The sequence below is a fragment of the Mus musculus genome, chromosome X (assembly GCF_000001635.26).
Source record: "Mus musculus strain C57BL/6J chromosome X, GRCm38.p6 C57BL/6J".
NCBI classification, from domain to species: domain Eukaryota; kingdom Metazoa; phylum Chordata; class Mammalia; order Rodentia; family Muridae; genus Mus; species Mus musculus.
This window is the reverse complement of record NC_000086.7, coordinates 41,625,260-41,645,221: the sequence shown is the minus strand read 5'-3', so window position 1 is coordinate 41,645,221 and position 19,962 is coordinate 41,625,260. Positions and strand designations below refer to the sequence as shown.

The 19,962-nt window shown below is 38.3% G+C and overlaps 1 protein-coding gene across 8 annotated transcripts in view; it reads right to left on the bottom strand.

The window, feature by feature from the left end:
- Positions 1–19,962, bottom strand: part of Gria3 (glutamate receptor, ionotropic, AMPA3 (alpha 3)) — a 277,783-nt gene that overhangs the window by 33,380 nt on the left and 224,441 nt on the right. The window contains exon 13 of one of the 8 annotated variants that reach the window (XM_017318547.2): positions 18,232–18,583. The exons of the other annotated variants lie outside the window; for them this stretch is intronic. Within the exon in view, the coding sequence (XP_017174036.1) occupies positions 18,497–18,583 (87 nt within the window). The 3' untranslated portion in view covers positions 18,232–18,496. Of the gene's footprint in view, positions 1–18,231; positions 18,584–19,962 lie in introns of those variants that run through there. 8 annotated transcript variants of the gene reach the window in all.

The window sequence follows — 19,962 nt, the reverse complement described above, 5'->3', positions numbered from 1 at the left end:
TGACTCTGGGTTATTTTGGGGGTTGGGCACTTAGATAACGTCAGTGGAATCAGACATCACTTTTTGCTTTGACGCTGAGCTTTGCCCTCAACTGTCAGGAACTCATTGAAAATGTCTTTGCCTAACACTTTCATACTGCCATCTACAGTTCATGACAGGTTCTTTTCTACCCAAGGAGTGCTATTTCAGATGACTCCTTTCCAAATGGATAGGTTCAGCAAAATATCCAGTGACCTCTTCAGTGTCCCTTGCAGGCACACAAAATCAGATTTCTATTCTGATTCAATTCACCTTTGGCTTCTTTTGCCAAGTGAGTCTAAGCCTATTCCAGTTGCCTGAAAGTAGCCTGCTTTTCCACTCCAATTAGTTGTCAAAAAGCTCTCCTGCAATCAGCTGTGAAAAATGGCACTTCTAGCATTTTCTTGAGGTGCCTACCCTTTTTTGTCATTGCTATTTACAGTATTTTGTTATTATTTGTTTGTTTTGCTTATCATAATGGGACAATATCATTTTAATGCTTAGAACAATGGATGTCATATAGTGTACCACCAATAAATGTTAATTTAATATCTAAATGAACACCCAAAATCTAAACTTAGGTTATTTTAAAATGAAGTACAGATTCTCTCCCTCTTCTCTACTTCCACAGCTGAGAGAGAGAGAGAGAGAGAGAGAGAGAGAGAGAAGTGATAATTCTAAGGTAGTATAGGTGGGAATTGAGAGAATTTGCATTCAAATTTTCTCACCCATTACTTCAAGCTGCCTCTTAGTGGAGGAATTACTATGATGAGATTGACCAAAACTGTCAGTGAAAGGATTGAAGTTAAATTTTTTTTGGTTGAGCTTTATATTTTTACTCATTTTTAAATCATTATTGCCTTTAGCTTGATCTTATATTGATGCTTTGTTATGTTGCAGTTTTGTACAAGCATAAAATGTATTCTAATTATACTCGTGAATTATTTGTCACTGGCAAGGTCCAGGGAGAGGAGAAATCATTGCCTTTATTATGACCCTAAAGGCTCCAATGGACCCATTGCTTTGATGTGATTTTCTATAGCCTTAATCATCTCCAGTGGTTCATTTTTGAAGCCACATGCCTGAACTAAAAGGCACAAATTAAAATAAACCTGCTAGTTTATCACAAGGCTCTATAGCCTACTATTAGAGATAATGTCTTTTGCTTGATTTGGGCAAGTTACTTAAATTTCTCTAAGATTCTAATGGCTGTTTTTGAAAAAAAGATAGGATAGCTAATAAACTAATTCATAGAATTTCATACTAAAGGGCCTGGTTTATAGTAAGTGCTTAGTCCACTAGATTATGTCCACATGGCTACTGTGCTGGTTAGTTTTTTGTCAACCTCACACAAACTAGGGCTACTTGGGAGGATGGAACCTCAACTGAGGAAAAACCTCTGCCAGATTGACTTGTGGGCAAAGTATGTCTGTGTGACATTTTCTTGACTGCTGATTGATATGGGAGATCCCAGGCAACTGTGGGCGGTATCATCCCTAGGCAGGTGGTCCTGAGAGATATAGAAAAAGAAGTGAGTGTGAGACTGGAATCAAGCCAGGAAACAGTAATCCTCTGTGGTTTCTGCTTCTGTTTCTACTCTGACTTGCCTCAATCATGAACTGTGATTGGGATATGTAAGCCAGATAAATTCTTTCTTCCACAAGTTGCTTTCTGTGATGGTTTGTATATCCTTGGGCCAGGGAGTGGCACCATCTGAAGGTGTGGCCTTGTTGGAATAGGTGTGACCTGGTTGGAATGGGTGTGTCACTGTGGGTGTGGGTATAAGATCCTCACCCTAGTTGCCTGGAAGTCAGTCTTCCACTAGCAGCCTTCAGATGAAGATGTAGAACTCTCAGCTCCTCCTGCGCCATGCCTGCCTGGATACTGCCACGCTCCCACCTTGATGATAATGGACTGAACCTCTGAACCTGTAAGCCAGCCCCAATTAAATGTTGTTTTTTTTTATAAGAAACTAAACAGGGACACACTGAAACTAACAGAAGTGATGAAACAAATGGATCTGACAGATATCTACAGAACATTTTATCCTAAAACAAAAGGATATACCTTCTTCTCAGCACCTCATGGTACCTTCTCCAAAATTGACCACATAATAGGTCACAAATCAGGCCTCAACAGATTCAAAAATATTGAAATTGTCCCATGTATCCTATCAGATCACCATGCACTAAGGCTGATCTTCAATAACAAAATAAATAACAGAAAGCCAACATTCACATGGAAACTGAACAACACTCTTCTCAATGATACCTTGGTCAAGGAAGGAATAAAGAAAGAAATTAAAGACTTTTTAGAGTTTAATGAAAATGAAGCCACAACGTACCCAAACCTTTGGGACACAATGAAAGCATTTCTAAGAGGGAAACTCATAGCTCTGAGTGCCTCCATGAAGAAACGGGAGAGAGCACATACTAGCAGCTTGACAACACATCTAAAAGCTCTAGAAAAAAAGGAAGCAAATTCACCCAAGAGGAGTAGACGGCAGGAAATAATCAAACTCAGGGGTGAAATCAACCAAGTGGAAACAAGAAGAACTATTCAAAGAATTAACCAAACGAGGAGTTGGTTCTTTGAGAAAATCAACAAGATAGATAAACCCTTAGCTACACTCACTAAAGGGCACAGGGACAAAATCCTAATTAACAAAATCAGAAATGAAAAGGGAGACATAACAACAGATCCTGAAGAAATCCAAAACACCATCAGATCCTTCTACAAAAGGCTATACTCAACAAAACTGGAAAACCTGGACGAAATGGACAAATTTCTGGACAGATACCAGGTACCAAAGTTGAATCAGGATCAAGTTGACCTTCTAAACAGTCCCATATCCCCTAAAGAAATAGAAGCAGTTATTAATAGTCTCCCAGCCAAAAAAAAGCCCAGGACCAGACGGGTTTAGTGCAGAGTTCTATCAGACCTTCAAAGAAGATCTAACTCCAGTTCTGCACAAACTTTTTCACAAGATAGAAGTAGAAGGTATTCTACCCAACTCATTTTATGAAGCCACTATTACTCTGATACCTAAACCACAGAAAGATCCAACAAAGATAGAGAACTTCAGACCAATTTCTCTTATGAACATCGATGCAAAAATCCTTAATAAAATTCTCGCTAACCGAATCCAAGAACACATTAAAGCAATCATCCATCCTGACCAAGTAGGTTTTATTCCAGGGATGCAGGGATGGTTTAATATACGAAAATCCATCAATGTAATCCATTATATAAACAAACTCAAAGACAAAAACCACATGATCATCTCGTTAGATGCAGAAAAAGCATTTGACAAGATCCAACACCCATTCATGATAAAAGTTCTGGAAAGATCAGGAATTCAAGGCCAATACCTAAACATGATAAAAGCAATCTACAGCAAACCAGTAGCCAACATCAAAGTAAATGGAGAGAAGCTGGAAGCAATCCCACTAAAATCAGGGACTAGACAAGGCTGCCCACTTTCTCCCTACCTTTTCAACATAGTACTTGAAGTATTAGCCAGAGCAATTCGACAACAAAAGGAGATCAAGGGGATACAAATTGGAAAAGAGGAAGTCAAAATATCACTTTTTGCAGATGATATGATAGTATATATAAGTGACCCTAAAAATTCCAACAGAGAACTCCTAAACCTGATAAACAGCTTCGGTGAAGTAGCTGGATATAAAATTAACTCAAACAAGTCAATGGCCTTTCTCTACACAAAGAATAAACAGGCTGAGAAAGAAATTAGGGAAACAACACCCTTCTCAATAGCCACAAATAATATAAAATATCTCGGCGTGACTCTAACGAAGGAAGTGAAAGATCTGTATGATAAAAACTTCAAGTCCCTGAAGAAAGAAATTAAAGAAGATCTCAGAAGATGGAAAGATCTCCCATGCTCATGGATTGGCAGGACCAACATTGTAAAAATGGCTATCTTGCCAAAAGCAATCTACAGATTCAATGCAATCCCCATTAAAATTCCAACTCAATTCTTCAACGAATTAGAAGGAGCAATTTGCAAATTCATCTGGAATAACAAAAAACCGAGGATAGCAAAAACTCTTCTCAAGGATAAAAGAACCTCTGGTGGAATCACCATGCCTGACCTAAAGCTTTACTACAGAGCAATTGTGATAAAAACTGCATGGTACTGGTATAGAGACAGACAAGTGGACCAATGGAATAGAATTGAAGACCCAGAAATGAACCCACACACCTATGGTCACTTGATCTTCGACAAGGGAGCCAAAACCATCCAGTGGAAGAAAGACAGCATTTTCAACAATTGGTGCTGGCACAACTGGTTGTTATCATGTAGAAGAATGCGAATCGATCCATACTTATCTCCTTGTACTAAGGTCAAATCTAAGTGGATCAAGGAACTTCACATAAAACCAGAGACACTGAAACTTATAGAGGAGAAAGTGGGGAAAAGCCTTGAAGATATGGGCACAGGGGAAAAATTCCTGAACAGAACAGCAATGGCTTGTGCTGTAAGATCGAGAATTGACAAATGGGACCTAATGAAACTCCAAAGTTTCTGCAAGGCAAAAGACACTGTCTATAAGACAAAAAGACCACCAACAGACTGGGAAAGGATCTTTACCTATCCTAAATCAGATAGGGGACTAATATCCAACATATATAAAGAACTCAAGAAGGTGGACCTCAGAAAATCAAATAACCCCATTAAAAAATGGGGCTCAGAACTGAACAAAGAATTCTCACCTGAGGAATACCGAATGGCAGAGAAGCACCTGAAAAAATGTTCAACATCCTTAATCATCAGGGAAATGCAAATCAAAACAACCCTGAGATTCCACCTCACACCAGTGAGAATGGCTAAGATCAAAAATTCAGGTGACAGCAGATGCTGGCGAGGATGTGGAGAAAGAGGAACACTCCTCCATTGTTGGTGGGATTGCAGGCTTGTACAACCACTCTGGAAATCAGTCTGGCGGTTCCTCAGAAAATTGGACATAGTACTACCGGAGGATCCAGCAATACCTCTCCTGGGCATATATCCAGAAGAAGCCCCAACTGGTAAGAAGGACACATGCTCCACTATGTTCATAGCAGCCTTATTTATAATAGCCAGAAACTGGAAAGAACCCAGATGCCCCTCAACAGAGGAATGGATACAGAAAATGTGGTACATCTACACAATGGAGTACTACTCAGCTATTAAAAAGAATGAATTTATGAAATTCCTAGCCAAATGGATGGACCTGGAGAGCATCATCCTGAGTGAGGTAACACAATCACAAAGGAACTCACACAATATGTACTCACTGATAAGTGGATATTAGCCCAAAACCTAGGATACCCACGATATAAGATACAATTTCCTAAACACATGAAACTCAAGAAAAATGAAGACTGAAGTGTGGACACTATGCCCCTCCTTAGAAGTGGGAACAAAACACCCATGGAAGGAGTTACAGAAACAAAGTTTGGAGCTGAGATGAAAGGATGGACCATGTAGAGACTGCCATATCCAGGGATCCACCCCATAATCAGCATCCAAACGCTGACACCATTGCATATACTAGCAAGATTTTATCGAAAGGACCCAGATGTAGCTGTCTCTTGTGAGACTATGCCGGGGCCTAGCAAACACAGAAGTGGATGCTCACAGTCAGCTAATGGATGGATCACAGGGCTCCCAATGGAGGAGCTAGAGAAAGTACCCAAGGAGCTAAAGGGATCTTCAACCCTATAGGTGGAACAACATTATGAACTAACCAGTACCCCTGAGCTCTTGACTCTAGCTGCATATGTATCAAAAGATGGCCTAGTCGGCCATCACTGGAAAGAGAGGCCCATTGGACACGCAGACTTTGTGTGCCCCGGTACAGGGGAACGCCAGGGCCAAAGGGGGGGAGTGGGTGGGTAGGGGAGTGGGGGTGGGTGGGTAAGGGGGACTTTTGGTATAGCATTGGAAATGTAAATGAGCTAAATACCTAATAAAAAATGGAAAAAAAAAAAAAAAAAGACTTGCCTTGGTCATGGTGTCTGTTCACAGCAGTAAAACCCTAACTAAGACACTTTCTAAACAGAATTTATTTTATTTTTAACTTAGGTATATGTGTTTATGTCTGTGTATGGGTGTGTTCATGAGTGTGGGCTCTTTGGATGCCAGTGGAATCTGATTGTCCTGGAGCTGAAGTTCCAACCCATATGGATGCTGAGAACCAAGCATGGGTTCTCTGGAAGAAGAGCAAGTGCTCCCAATCACTGAGCCATCTCTCCAGGACACATGTTGCTTTTTGTCATTGTATTTATCACAGCAACAGAAAAATAATTTGTATGAGTTGGTTTGTTATAGAATTTGTGCCAGAACAATAGAAGAAAGCCATGGAAACGACTATGTCACGGAGTGGTCGATGATTAATTTTACTGAAAATTTGATGGGATTTAAAATCACCATGGAAACACTTTTGGTTGTATCTATGAGGGTATTTCTAGAAAAGTGTCACTGAAGAGGGGAGTTATACTCTAAATGTAGGCAGCTCTGTTTCATGGGGTTCTGGACTGAATAAAAAAAAGAGAGAGAGAGAAATGGACGGAGAAGCAGCATTCATCTCTCCCTGTTTCCTGACTGTGGGTACCATGCATCCCGTAGCTTCATGTTCCAGTTGCCATGCCTGCTCTGCCATGATCAACTGCATCCCTTTGTACTCTAAGTCAAAATCCCCCTCCCCCTGGACAGTTATTTTGCTTCAGCAGCAAGAAAAGTAACTAACACAAGAGAGCAATGTAGATAACACTGGGGCACCTGGTGACCTCTATGCAGAAAGGTGACAGTAAGGATGGTGTCAGATTTGGTGTTGTCAGTGCTAGCGAGGCACAGACTGATTCAGAAGTGGCCGCCTAGATGCTTGGTAAAAACTACCTTATAAGACCACATGGGGCCATTAAATGTTCAATTTCAATATAGTCACATTTCACCTTCTCCTTCAAATAACTGGCTTTAGATTTAAGTCGTTTCTTCCTCTCTGTAGTAGGAGTGTTCCAGTAAGTATTATTTCTAAAGGTGCTATCCTGATTTTTAAAAAAAAAAAAGTGGCTGGCTGGGGTTTTGTCTGGCAAACACACTGACTGAGAAAGCTGCAGGAAAATTGATTTGCTGGCATTTGCATGTCCTGGCACAGATATGCTTCATGGGAGCCCATAGAACCTTCTGGTAAATGCAGCAAGTGTGGGTGACTTCACAGAATAATTGTGTTGCACTAATCCTCATCACTGGAGTCAAAGCAATGGTCGCCATATGCAAAATGACAAATAAAATCCACTATTTTTTTTTTTTGCTGATCTATTTAGACAAGTACAACATAGCTATTTAATCTGATACCCAACATCTAAACACAAACCAGCAGACTTGTTTACATCCCTAGTCTTCGTACGTATATACAGATCTCATGATGTCTTGATTTTTCCCTAGCCAGTGTGAGTAATGTTGAGCACCTATGTGGTCATCAGTGCCCTGGAAGTTGTTCACCTGTCCATGGTGAAATGTGCAGGGATGTAGCATTTTTCTAGGTAAGCCACTGGTCTCCATGTTACAGAGTTGACTTGTGTACATATTAGCTGTGTGATGTTAGGCAAATCAGTTAATTTCACTAAGCCCCAGGGGTTCTCATCTGAAAAATGAAGGTAATAATAGAACCTGCCTCACATTATTACCGAGATGAGGAAATAAAAGACTGCCAATAACAAATTTAGCATAATTCATTACAATATAGAAAATACCACTTCATAGTTGCATCAGGCACTGGGCTAGCTGTGGTAGGAAATGGCAGTGTGGAAGACATGGTCCTTATGCTTGTGAAGTAAAAAGAGTTAACAGAAGTGTCATGCAATTGATTTCCCTACAACCGTGTTGTCCTTTATGCTAGTTTCTGCCTACAAGTGTCTACTTGAAATGTGGCTAGTACATCTGAAGAAGTGAATTTTAAATTCATCTTAAATTAACTTCAATTTCAATAGCTCCAGGTGGCTGAGTCTTAGAATTAGATCTTAAGTCAAGGGAAAGTAGAGCAAGAAGGCACGAAGAAGCACTCTGTTGATTTTATAACATTTTCCTGATGGTAGAGGCAATGCCTGCATCAAGCGGACATGCATAACTCTTGCTTATCTGTTGCTCTGGATTAGCTCAGGCAGCCTGTGCTTATGGCAAGTCCCTCTAGGGAAAGCTCAGCTGTGTTATCTGTGCAGGCAAACATTCCAAACACACAGGCCGAAATTGTTTCTTTTAAACTTAACCTATTTGTGTAAAATTGAAAATAAATGGCCTAGGTGTGCTATGAAAGAATATTCTTATTATGTCTATCCAAGAACCACAATTTCCTTCAAAGGAACAGAATATTATACAAGAAAATGCATGTTAGAAAAAATATAGAGAATAGTATTTAAATTTCTAGCCACCCTTACATTCTTTCTCTGGTTCTGGAAGTTGGTGCATTAAATTGTTTGTGCTGGGTCTCTTTAAGCAATGAGCAGTCAGGTAACAATACTCAAAACCCCCCTGATACTTTTTTCAAGAGTTCTTTCCTTTAACTTCTCTGCTATATAGCTTGAAATGTGTATGATCAAAATTGTAAATGCTAGACCTTAGAAGATGATTTCTTCTAAAAATTTTAAGTATCCGCTGGTGCTCTGACCCAATGGTCTCACTCTACATTTGAGTTAAGGTCATAGCTGTCCATTTGCCTTGAGTCACCAAAGTAAGATAGAACCAACATTTTCTATGGTGATAATTCCCTGGGAATCAGGCAAGTTGAATGTCAAAGCCATTTGGCTTGTTTGCTGTCATAAAGTAACCAGATACTTGGACCAAGCTATTTCAAAAGTCCGTAAACTAAAACAAATGCTGCCAAATTGTAGATTTGTAAGTTAAACCCCTTTAGGGAACAAATAACAATAACAAAACAGGAAACGGAATTGTGAGCTGAAGCCAAGTTGTTTGTCATTTAGAGACTCAGCTAGAAAACCGGGTTGTTTTATATTCAGGCCTGCTCATTTTCTGTCACTGTTGGACAGAAATAAAATCAGAGTCTGAAACATGTAGAGGGTGAGTGACTTTAGAGTGGGATGGCTTTAGCACACCCCTCCTTTAAAAGTTTTGGGATCTATGTGGAGTCAGAAAGATTGTAAGGGCCAGCAGTAGTGAACAATTCCAAGACAACAGCATCTTCCAGATACAAGGGGGTAGACACACATATGACCTCACAGAGACTGAGACAAGACAAGCCTAAGTTCAAGCCACACAAAATCCCTGCACAAAAGGGGGAAGTAGGCACAAACTCTCACCCCTAGTCAAGATGTTATTTGCTATGGATACCTGCTGGGAGAGGAAATCTGTTTTCTACAATGGACTGACACTGGTTATGTCAACCACACTCCAGGGCTGGTCTCATGCTCATGAGTAACTAGCTGACAAATTGGACTTCATATTTTTTAGTGGCGTTTTGTTTTTGTTTCTTTAAGAGGGAAAGAACATGAAATTTGGTGGGTAGGAGAATTTGGGAAGAGGTAGTGGATGGGAAAGTATATGATAAAAATGCACTATATGAAATCATCAAAGAATAAAATAAATTCATACTCTGAAATCCCTTAAAAGCAAACCAGATCACTCTATTACTTCATTTGACTTGACTTTCAGGTAGATGCAGCTATCATCTTTTGTTCTTTCTTTTTCCCCAGTAAAGATCAGTAGTCAAAATGCAGGGAGCAGCCATGTTGAATTCTAAAGGACTTAGACAAATAAAGGAAATTGAAAGCCAGGATTGTATTTCCAAATTTCATGTATCTGCTAGTGCCTGAGAAACCTGGGGCCTGAGGCATAATTTATTGGCAGTCCTTGCTTTGAAATGCATTTCCCTTAAACACTCCTTTCTGTGCCAGCAACTTATCACCAAAGAAATACAGTAACTTGAAAAGCATGCCCTCTAAATCCTGAGCAAGAATGTTATTATCTGTTGTTATTGCAGAAGAGTGGAGTAGGCCAATAATACATTTTATGTATTTTCCCTTTAAGATGCTTCTGCTTGCCGTCTCTGCTGACTCTGATCAACCAGCTGCAGACTTTTATCAGCTGGACTTACTGATTAGTATCTTCCTTACCGGGCCATACCAAGTGTGGCTCCACATTAAAGGCAACACAGTTAAGAGTTGCATATACAGTACTATCTCGGCCATTAGGATAATCTGTAGCCAACAGAAAAGCCATTTCCTTCCCCATGATTAAACTACTCCTTCCCATTAAGTCCCCAAATTCTAAGTCATTTGCAAAAGTTCATTTCTACTACGATAACGTTTCTTTCACTGTCTGACATGTAAAGACAGCAGAATATTTAATCACAAGCCTTCCTATGTCGTCAGTTCTTGCTAAGATGTTAATTTCACCCCCCTTCAGTCTTAAAATTACTTGGAGATTGCTCCTCCTTTCTCCACCTAATGACAATCTGCATTTCTACTGATTTATATCCAAGCCATTCATTATCTAGTTGCTGAAAAGTATGTTATTAATGAGAGGCAGGTAGGAGTCATGCTGTCCTCCCCAGGTTTAAATGAATCTTTAAGAAGGTACAATCAAACAGATATGCAAAACAGGCCATTATTGATGCATTAAGGTTACTAATTTAAACAAAATCAAGGAATGTAGAACTGTTAAGTTTCACATTGTTTCAGTCTTAGCACCATGACGGTACCTGCTGCATATATACTAAAGCATGGATCCAAAAAGTATTGAAAATGCTACTGTTGTGTATGAAGTAGCCCCCAGGATTAACTGTTAGACTGCTGGAATAACATGACATGCCAGCATTTATGTTATGACTCAATATAAAGTTCTATCTAAACATCTCTGAACTCTTACTTCCCCGTTTTTGTGCTGCTTTGTCTAGATAAAGAGTATTCCTTATACTATGTAGCAGATAAGTTCCTAGAAAAAGATGTCATACAGTGATACAGTGGATTCATACTGTTTTTGAAAATCAAATTTTTATGCTTATTTCTGAAAATTCTCTTGTCTAGCTTTCTCTGAAAAGTACTTGATGGTCTCTAAACAGCAAAATACATTAAGGGATTTCTGTTATCCAGGGAAGAATCTGTCTTCAATGTGAATAATTTTCATTAATTTCTTTTATTTGTTGCACATTTTCTGATAGATGGATTGCTGAAGGTAGAGGTCAAGCTATGCTGTATAGGAAAAGATTTGGAAGGAAGTCAAAGCATTAATGTTTTAACTAGTCCTGTTAATCTTTAAGTTGGCAGAAGGACAGACCCATAAATTGCCTGGGAAGGAAAAAAAAAGTCAGTACAAAGTGATTCAAGGTGGGGGGTCTTGATATAATGGATGCGCTGCAGCATCCCCAAAGTGCCAAGGGCAGGTATCCATGGCAACAACAAGAGTCCCTGTGGAACAAAAAAAAAATGTGGAAAAAAATTGGACCAGTCTTACAAAGACCGATCTGGTCTCTATGAAAGAGAGAAAATTACTCTCCAGCTATCGGGAAGATAGAAGGCTTTAAAAAAAAATCTACCCACAGCTTTTTTTCCGTCAGGTGAGGATAACAATCAAAAGAAAGCTACAAAGAAGGAACTGGCTCTTTTAAATTTTCACCGGAGGTATGAATGATTTCTGGAGGAATACTTTTTGCAACTCATTAAGAGTTTCGACTTAACCTTGTAGAGATTTAATGATGCCATACTCAGTTCTAATCTGTAAAGTCTAGACTAATTGGAAAACTTGTAACTGCCTCTGGCGACAGGTGTGGATGAAGGCTAAGTTATCTGGTCTCTGAGCTAGAGAGCATGTCTCCCCTACTCAAGAACTGGAAGTCTATTATCACCCTGCTATCTATACTAAATATACTAAATGTGTGTGTGTGTGTGTGTGTGTGTGTGTGTGTGTGTGTGTGTATCCCCACAAGTAGGCAAAGCAAAGGGGAGTAAGGGATGGAAAGAAACACATAAAGCCAGTGCATTTGGCTAGAGGGCAGGCGATTCTGGGTTTTGATTCCAGTTTTTCCTTCTATACTGCTTTTAAGTTCTTTTCATATTCCCTAGCTCATTGGATTCCTCTGTATTTCGAGCTATTCCAGGAGATGTGATTCATGTTTACATAAATACCACTGTCTGAGTTGTGAACTCAGAGCTATAGAGCTCCTTGAAGTAGTAACACAGTAGAACTGTGTCATCAGAAATGTTACACAAAAGGACAGGCCAGGAAAAGGTAATGAAATAATAGACAATTTTGGGTAATGACTAAGAATTCAAAGCTGCTGGTATAATTTCTTATTGTATGCCTTTTCATTTTAAGACTTTTTTTTGCCCATAGATTCCAACCATATTTTCATACTTGAGCTATCATGTGTGGAGTCCAGTTCTGTTTAGCACTGGTTTCTGGGGAAATTTGAAGCTTGTGATTCCCCTTAGCCTCTGTAAAATCACTATTTACCATAATGGCAAGTTGTCTCAGCAAGTAAAGGCACCCATCACCTATGCTGGTGACCAGAATTGGATCCCTGGAATCAACAAGGTGGAAGGAGAACACAGACTCCCTCACGTTATTCACCAAACATCACACACCTGCCATGGTACATGCATCCGACTCTTACCACAAGACAAATTAATTTAAAAATTAAATGGACTGTCCCAGCAGCCATGATCGCCCAAGATCCCACAGGCTACATGGAGAAAGAATAGGAGCAAGGGCTCTTAGGTCAGCCTTTCTACGTAGGCTTTGACTTCCGAGTTCCTGAGTATTATACACTTTGTGGCTCATTTTCTCTTTCTGTGAAACATTTTGTGGACCTTTGTTTCCAGACTTGATGGCTTCTGTTTTTACACACTGCCAGTATCTAAGGATAGTTGTCTAGTTTCCCAAACTAGGTAATGATGGTTGAGAAAGAGTTTCCTGACGTCTCTTTAAAAACCACTAACCTAAAAATTACAACCACTCAAGCCTCAGCAGGGGAAGAAGGATGAAGAGAAAGAGAAAAAAAGGTCGGTTAAAGGAAATTAGGGCAAAGGGCAAACGTTTTCATGTGTGGGGAGGAGTTTCCAGGCTCTTGTATCTGCAAATTCAGTTTCATTTTAATCTCAGAAATTCCTGTAGCTCCATGCTATTATGTAAGTCATAATGATTGACAATATTCACTTCACAATTAGGTAACCAGTGTTTGGACCTGACTATAATAGTCTTTCAGGATAGGAAAATTGAATGACAGGGCTCCCTGTATGGTCCATATAGACATTAATAAAACAGTCCTGATCAAGCACGAACTATTCAGTAAAAGCACAATGGAAAGGGAAGGGGGTTATTTACATCATAGGACAAAAAGGTAGGTCAAAGTTAGAAAAAAAAAATTGAGGTCTCTGGGCATTATTCAGTTCCAGTTTCATTTTCTCCCATTTGTCACCTTCTAGGGGTCTTCTTGTTCAGCCTGCAACCAGATATACTTTCTTGGAATTTCCTACAGAGGTCTGTATTTAGAAACCTGCATCTTGAGTGGGAGACATAAGACATACTAGTCAATATTATAAAATAGCACCAAAGTTTGGTGCAGTGATGCATGTCTATTGGCACTTTGGAGAGAAGGCTGAAGAATCACAAAATCAAGATGAGCCTTGGTTATATAGTGATGTCTTCACTTAGAAAACAAGACAACAAAAACCAAAAAGCAATATAGATCTCTTGAAGCTGTAGTTTCAAGATCTGAGAGGCTCAGCTAACAGGTTCATTTAATCTCAGAACTTTGAAACTAGGCTGTGCAACATGGCAAGACCCTGTATCTCAATAAAATAACATAGAATAATAAAATACCTCTTCAAGTGATTTTATATGCAGCAATCATGTAAACATCAATCGAACAGAGTCTCTTATTCAACATCTCTGACAATTGGCTATTAATCTATTCTTGAAGACTGCCAGTGATGATCGACTCACTATGAGGACAGTCATTTTCTCTTTGGATTGTCCTATTGCAGTAGTTTTCAACCTATATGTCACAATCTCTTTGGCAACCTTCTATCTTCAAAAAATATTTTTATTACAATTAATTACAATAGCAAAATTACAATTATGAAGTAGCAACAGAAATTTTATTGTTGGGGGCCATCACAACACAAGGAGCTGTATTAAAGGGTCTGAGCATTAGTAAGGTTAAGAACCACCATTCTATTAGAATGTTTCTTCTACCTTTCTCTGAAATATCTATTCTTGAGCATTATGTTTTAAACATTTTTATGTTGCTTAATGTCCAGCAGAACAAGTCCAACCCTTTTATTCAAATGCTCACTTTTCAAATTTTGAAGATAAGTTTTACTATGCATTTTTGTTATATGCTTATGCCTCTTTAGGCTGAATGTCATGTCTAAATGTAATGTTGGGAAACAATTTCTAAAAGCTGTAATCCAGTCCCTTTTGGTTAGTTGTTGGATATTTCCAGATAGCAGTGCTTGCTGATATGGCCATCAGTGAAACATAGGAGCTTTTGCTCGTCTTCAGTATGTCAGCTCTAAAACTGAAGATGTCCCTCAAGCCTCTATCTCTTCTCTTAAACAACTTTCCATGATTCTGAGTTATTTATCCTCAATATTCACCCTCTCCCTTGGCTCCCTCAGTAGTACTGGAGATTGAAGCCATGCCAGACCTGTATTCTACCACTCAGTCACATCCCTAGACTGCTGATTTATTGACTGTGTTATTCTTAACATTGTTTATGAAATTGGCTGAAATCCAAGACTGAGAAAATGGAGTGGAAGTACCCTTTAGGATTGGGATGGTAGGGCATTTTCCTTCCTTCTATTTTAATATATAATAGGCTTCAATAAATATAGTAATCATAAGCATCCAAATTGTATGTGTGAATGTGTCTTTCTGTTGGCCTCATCTGAGTTAAGTGGCAAGATCCAAACATTTTAAAATCAAACTTCAAACCTTTGTGGGAGAGGGCTTTAATCTGAGTCTCTTTGCTTTTACTCTATTCATACTGATGGGTATCAAAATATATTATATATATATATATGTATATATATGTAACATATATATCATGTTAAGGAAAGGGATTATATTCTTTGAAACAATGCCTAATGCAATGGAGTTATATTTAAATATAAAAACGTTTGCTATGAAATTTTACTGCATTTGATACTATTTGCCAAAGTTTAGATGGATTTTGCTTTTTAATGTCAGTTCTTCAGACTCATTTTAAAGAATGTAAAATGTTCTTCAGAGAGTATTGTTTTAATGAACTTCATTTTCATATATTAAATGTAAATGATGAAATTAGAACTAAGATAGAATTTAGAGGATTTTTGACTTGAGAAATGATTTTCACTTTTCTCTTGGAAATCTATATATTGATTCCTACTATAATTGTTTCAATGCAGTAATATCTTTTACAGATAACTTTTTGAAATCACTTCTAAACTCCCTGTTTTCTATACATATACATAAGCAGTTCTATACAAGAGGGTGGGTGATGGGTATCAAAATACAGTGTACATGTGGTAGGGGAGGTATTTTTGATGTTTTATTTTTAGATTTCAAAATAAGCAGATGAGAAGAGTTTAAAGTTTTCTGACACACAGAAGTGATATTTGAGGGCAATGGAAAATGTATTTGCTCTGATTCGATCGTTATACATTACAAACATGTATATGATTCTAACTCCCTATCCCTTGAATAAGAACAGATATTATAGACCAATTAACATGCTAGATTACTTGTAATATGAAAACAAAGGTTGCAGCAGAGAGAATTTTCTCTTTAAGTAGGCAGCTTTTTTTAAATCCTTCAATTCTAGTATGCCTTTTTGCCCTTTATTATGACAACTTAATAAGTGTTTGAGTCATTAAAAAATATAGCATTTAAAACTTCATTAATGGCCATTGGAAAGAAATATAAGTAAATAACCATCTTTGGCTGGATCTTTTCATCCACAATTATCATATCCACCAGCAGATTCTGTAAATTCACTACTAAAATTTATTTTCTTCCTGTCCCCTAAAGCATTCTGGGGATTGCTCCTGGTTTTTTTGTTTGTTTGGTTTTTTTTGTTTTGTTTTGTTTTTTTTCCTCTTTCTTCCTGTTTTAAATCCTCATCTGTCAAACTTTCACACGACTTTCTCTTCTTCCTTTTTTTTTTGATTGTGAAAACTTTGTTTATAAGAAAAATACACAGGTGTGATGAACACATGTGAGCGACTCCTTTGTTAGATCTCCTAACTGATTAGTCACTATGATCCAACTGCATAATCACTAATTGTCTCCATCAAATTCTCTAATTTTTATGTGATGTTCAGAGAAATTAAAGACAAATTATAATGATTATAAAACAGTTATACTTAATTCTGAGAGGTGATACATTCATAGGCAAATGTAAAGGATAAAATTTTAAATGAAAAGTAGAGTAGTTTATAGAAATCACTAGACAACGTATCAAGCATTATAACAATATAAGAACCTAGGTTGAAGGTAGGGCACACTAAAAGCTCCTTGAGAAGAAAAATATGATCTGACTTTGGCTACTGAATACCATTTTGAGGTATTCATAATGAAATTTTAAAATACTAGAAAAAACATTTCCTATTTTCCCTATTTCATTTTCAAATTCATATTTGTTATACTTTCCCATTAGATGAAGCAAAAATGTTCATTTTTATTTTTATTTTTTTATTAGAAATTTTCTTTATATACATTTCAAATGCTATCCCAAAAGTTCCCTATACCCTCCTTCTGCCAAAGAGAGGACCCTTGGTATTGCAAACTTTATATGCCCCAGTACAGGGTAATGCCAGGGCCAAGAAATGACTTTCTCTTCTTAAATTAAATATTAACTCCCTAGAGAGACTTTCCCCTCCACCCTCAAGTTTTCACTTAAAACAGTCATATCTAATCATAAGTTGTTCTCCATTGTACCTTAGAGCCCTTAGCAGTCCTTAAAATTATTCTATATATGTTCCCTGGTGCCTCCACTGCTATGGTAGACAGATAGTATTTATTTACTCTGGGAAAAACATAGAAGATAGGAATGAATGGAATGAATAAGACCAGAGAATGTCACATAGTAGCTTGCTTTGAGGAAAAAAAAAACCCAATTACAAGTTTTGTTCAGGATTTGTCTTTTCTTTTTCAAAGGTGAAATGCAACTAAGCATTCAAATTCATTGTTCTTATAGATTGAGTATACTTAAATATTGATCCTTACAGTCAAGTCTTCAGGATTTCACATGGTGACAAGGAATAATTATAAATAATTAATCTGTGTCCGTTTGCCAGGTGAACCTAAGGAAAGCCTAATTGAACAGATGGGTCCTCTTTCCTTTAACTGGAAGGCTATCAGATGATTTGACTTTGTCAGATGAAAAACAGAAAGTGAGCTCCCGAGAGGAATTCTAGGGAAGAGCCTTTCAGAGTTCTCACAAAGATCTGGGAGTCCTGTGTGATGTTAATTACCCTGATGTTGTCAGAGAGAGTTGGCAGCCTCAAGGAGAGCTGAGATCTAACCCCCTTAGGCTTTCTGGGCTGTGAAATGCTCTCATAAGCAAGTAGGTTACCTGGGAGGGTGAACAGAGATAGGCTAATAACATCCATATGGTTGGGTACTTTGGGCAGATGGCCTGCATGCCACCTTGAAAGCACCTGAAGTTTCTAGGTGGTCTTCAAGGGCAGCTCTAAATCATGCATGTTGAAGTTGTTGAATCTGTGGGCCACAAAGGAATGGCTAATGGTGGACTGCCTAGCAGATGAATTCAGTACTAATTTATAACTAGAGGATCGGAGAGAGATACAAATGAACATCCCCCAACCTCACAAGACTAGAAAGAAAAAAAATACATTTTTTTAAACTGAGAAAGCATGGAAGGTTCCTTATAACGTTTGAAAAACACTCCTCAGATCTATACAGAGACTTTTCTGGAGTGACTTTATTTTACTTGCCCTATCTGGGGGACTTCTCTTACTATGTCCTTGGATTTATAGAACCCTTCATACTTTTAAAGTCCTTTTTTGGTGATATTATTCTCTCACCTACCTCATGATGAAAGGAGAGCAGGGACTAGTACCATTAGCAAATTTGAAGGCTAAGGAGCAATATCCTCCTTTTAAGGAAACATAGGGAAGTGATTGGTTGGTATAGAACTGAAAACAGTTTCGTTCTGTTGGTCATAGCATGTTAGAGAGTAAAACAAATCATGCAATGGTAGGAATTTATTGTGCTTACAGCATTCCTTCAAGTTTTATAAATGTCTTCCCTTTCTTTGCCCCCCAAATTTGGATCCATTTGAAGTGGTCAGAGGATGTAAAAATAATCTTCCGTAAGTATAGCTTTTCCTTTTACAGTTTTGTTTTTGACACAGGATCCTGTATATAACCTAGTCTGACCTCAAGTTTGTGACTTTCTACTCCAGTTCCCCAAGTGCTAGGATTGTAGGATGTAGGATGGTAGGCATGCACCAGGCTAAGATAGCTCTACTGAAGGCAGGTGAAAAAAACCCAACAAGGAGATGATGCAGATGCTGAGCAGGTGTTCAGTAGAGGCTGGTTCCTGAAAATCAATCAGAGCTTAATGAGTACTTGCAGTATTAGGGTGCGAGTTCCAGCTGTTGTTCATTAGCTGGGTGTCATTCAGCAAGTCACAATGCTGTCATGCCTCAGTTTTCTCTTCTATATTATAGATAAAATAACTCCTGTTATGATTCCATTGTAGGGCTGTTGTGTGGATGCAACATGGTAACATACAACTGTGTTTTGAAAGTTGACAGATAAAGTTGAGGATAAAAGACCTTCTATCGAGAACTAGTGTCCCTGCTTCTAGTTACTATAAGCATATTGTACATGTTGCTTTGTGCTGGAGAGCTGGAAAAATAAGTAGCAATAATTTTCCCTGGTGAGAGGAGGGAAATCGTCATCTACTCAGATAATTATGTCAGCTATCTATGTGTACGTCTGTTTATCCCCCAAATAACCTTCAACAATGGTAGAGAAGCTTGTCTGGATATTATCAGGTGATGTGACAAGAAGATGGATTTCAGTTTTGTCTATAGAGATGTATGGTTTCTCTGTGCTTAGCATGGAGCTTGGGTCAAAGAACATCTCAAAGGGAGAATGGCTAAAAGAATGATGAACAAATAATGCAATGTATAGTACTATTACTAGCTTGTCTTTTATGACACACTTTCCTCTGTCTCTTGAACTCAGATGTTAGATATGCTTTGGTTGTGAGCTTAAGTTGTTTTGTCAATCCCTGCTCCTTTGGAGGTTATTCTCTCTATACAGCCTGCTCCTTGCCTGCAACGAAGCTCTCTGAGTGAATCCGTGGATCTCTTTTTGGAGGCCTTAGCATCATCACTTTGTGGCTGTCACTCCATCTCCAGTCTTGACCTAGGTTTACTCATGGCCTTTGCTATCTAATGTAGTATGAGGCAGAAATTCTTTTTTTTTTTTTTTTTTGTTATGTGTTCCTTTGTATCTGGCTTGACTGTATTCTCAAGCATTAGCAACATCTTTGAAGCAATGTCTGTGTAGCCCAGGTTGCACTTGAGCTTGCTGTGTTGCTTAGGTTGGTCTTAAGCCAGTCATCCTCTTGCCCTAGCTTCCTGGATGCTAGCATGTCAGATATATACCACCAATTCCAACTTGTGTTTTTTAAACTAATGACATCTGGCTGAATCCACCCAGATACATTGTGTGTCACAACTTCAGTTGCATCATAATATTAAGTGACAAGAAATTTAATAAAAAGATTTTCATATTTTGATGTGCTACTTAACATTAGGAAAAGTAAAATGAGTCAAAGAGAATAATGGTACATTTTCCCAATCATCTCAAAATGTCAACATACTTGGTGCAGGTATACTCAGAAGGAATTTTCTCTTTTATTCATGCACTTAAAAAGTCATGGTGTAGACAACCAGCAGATACTGA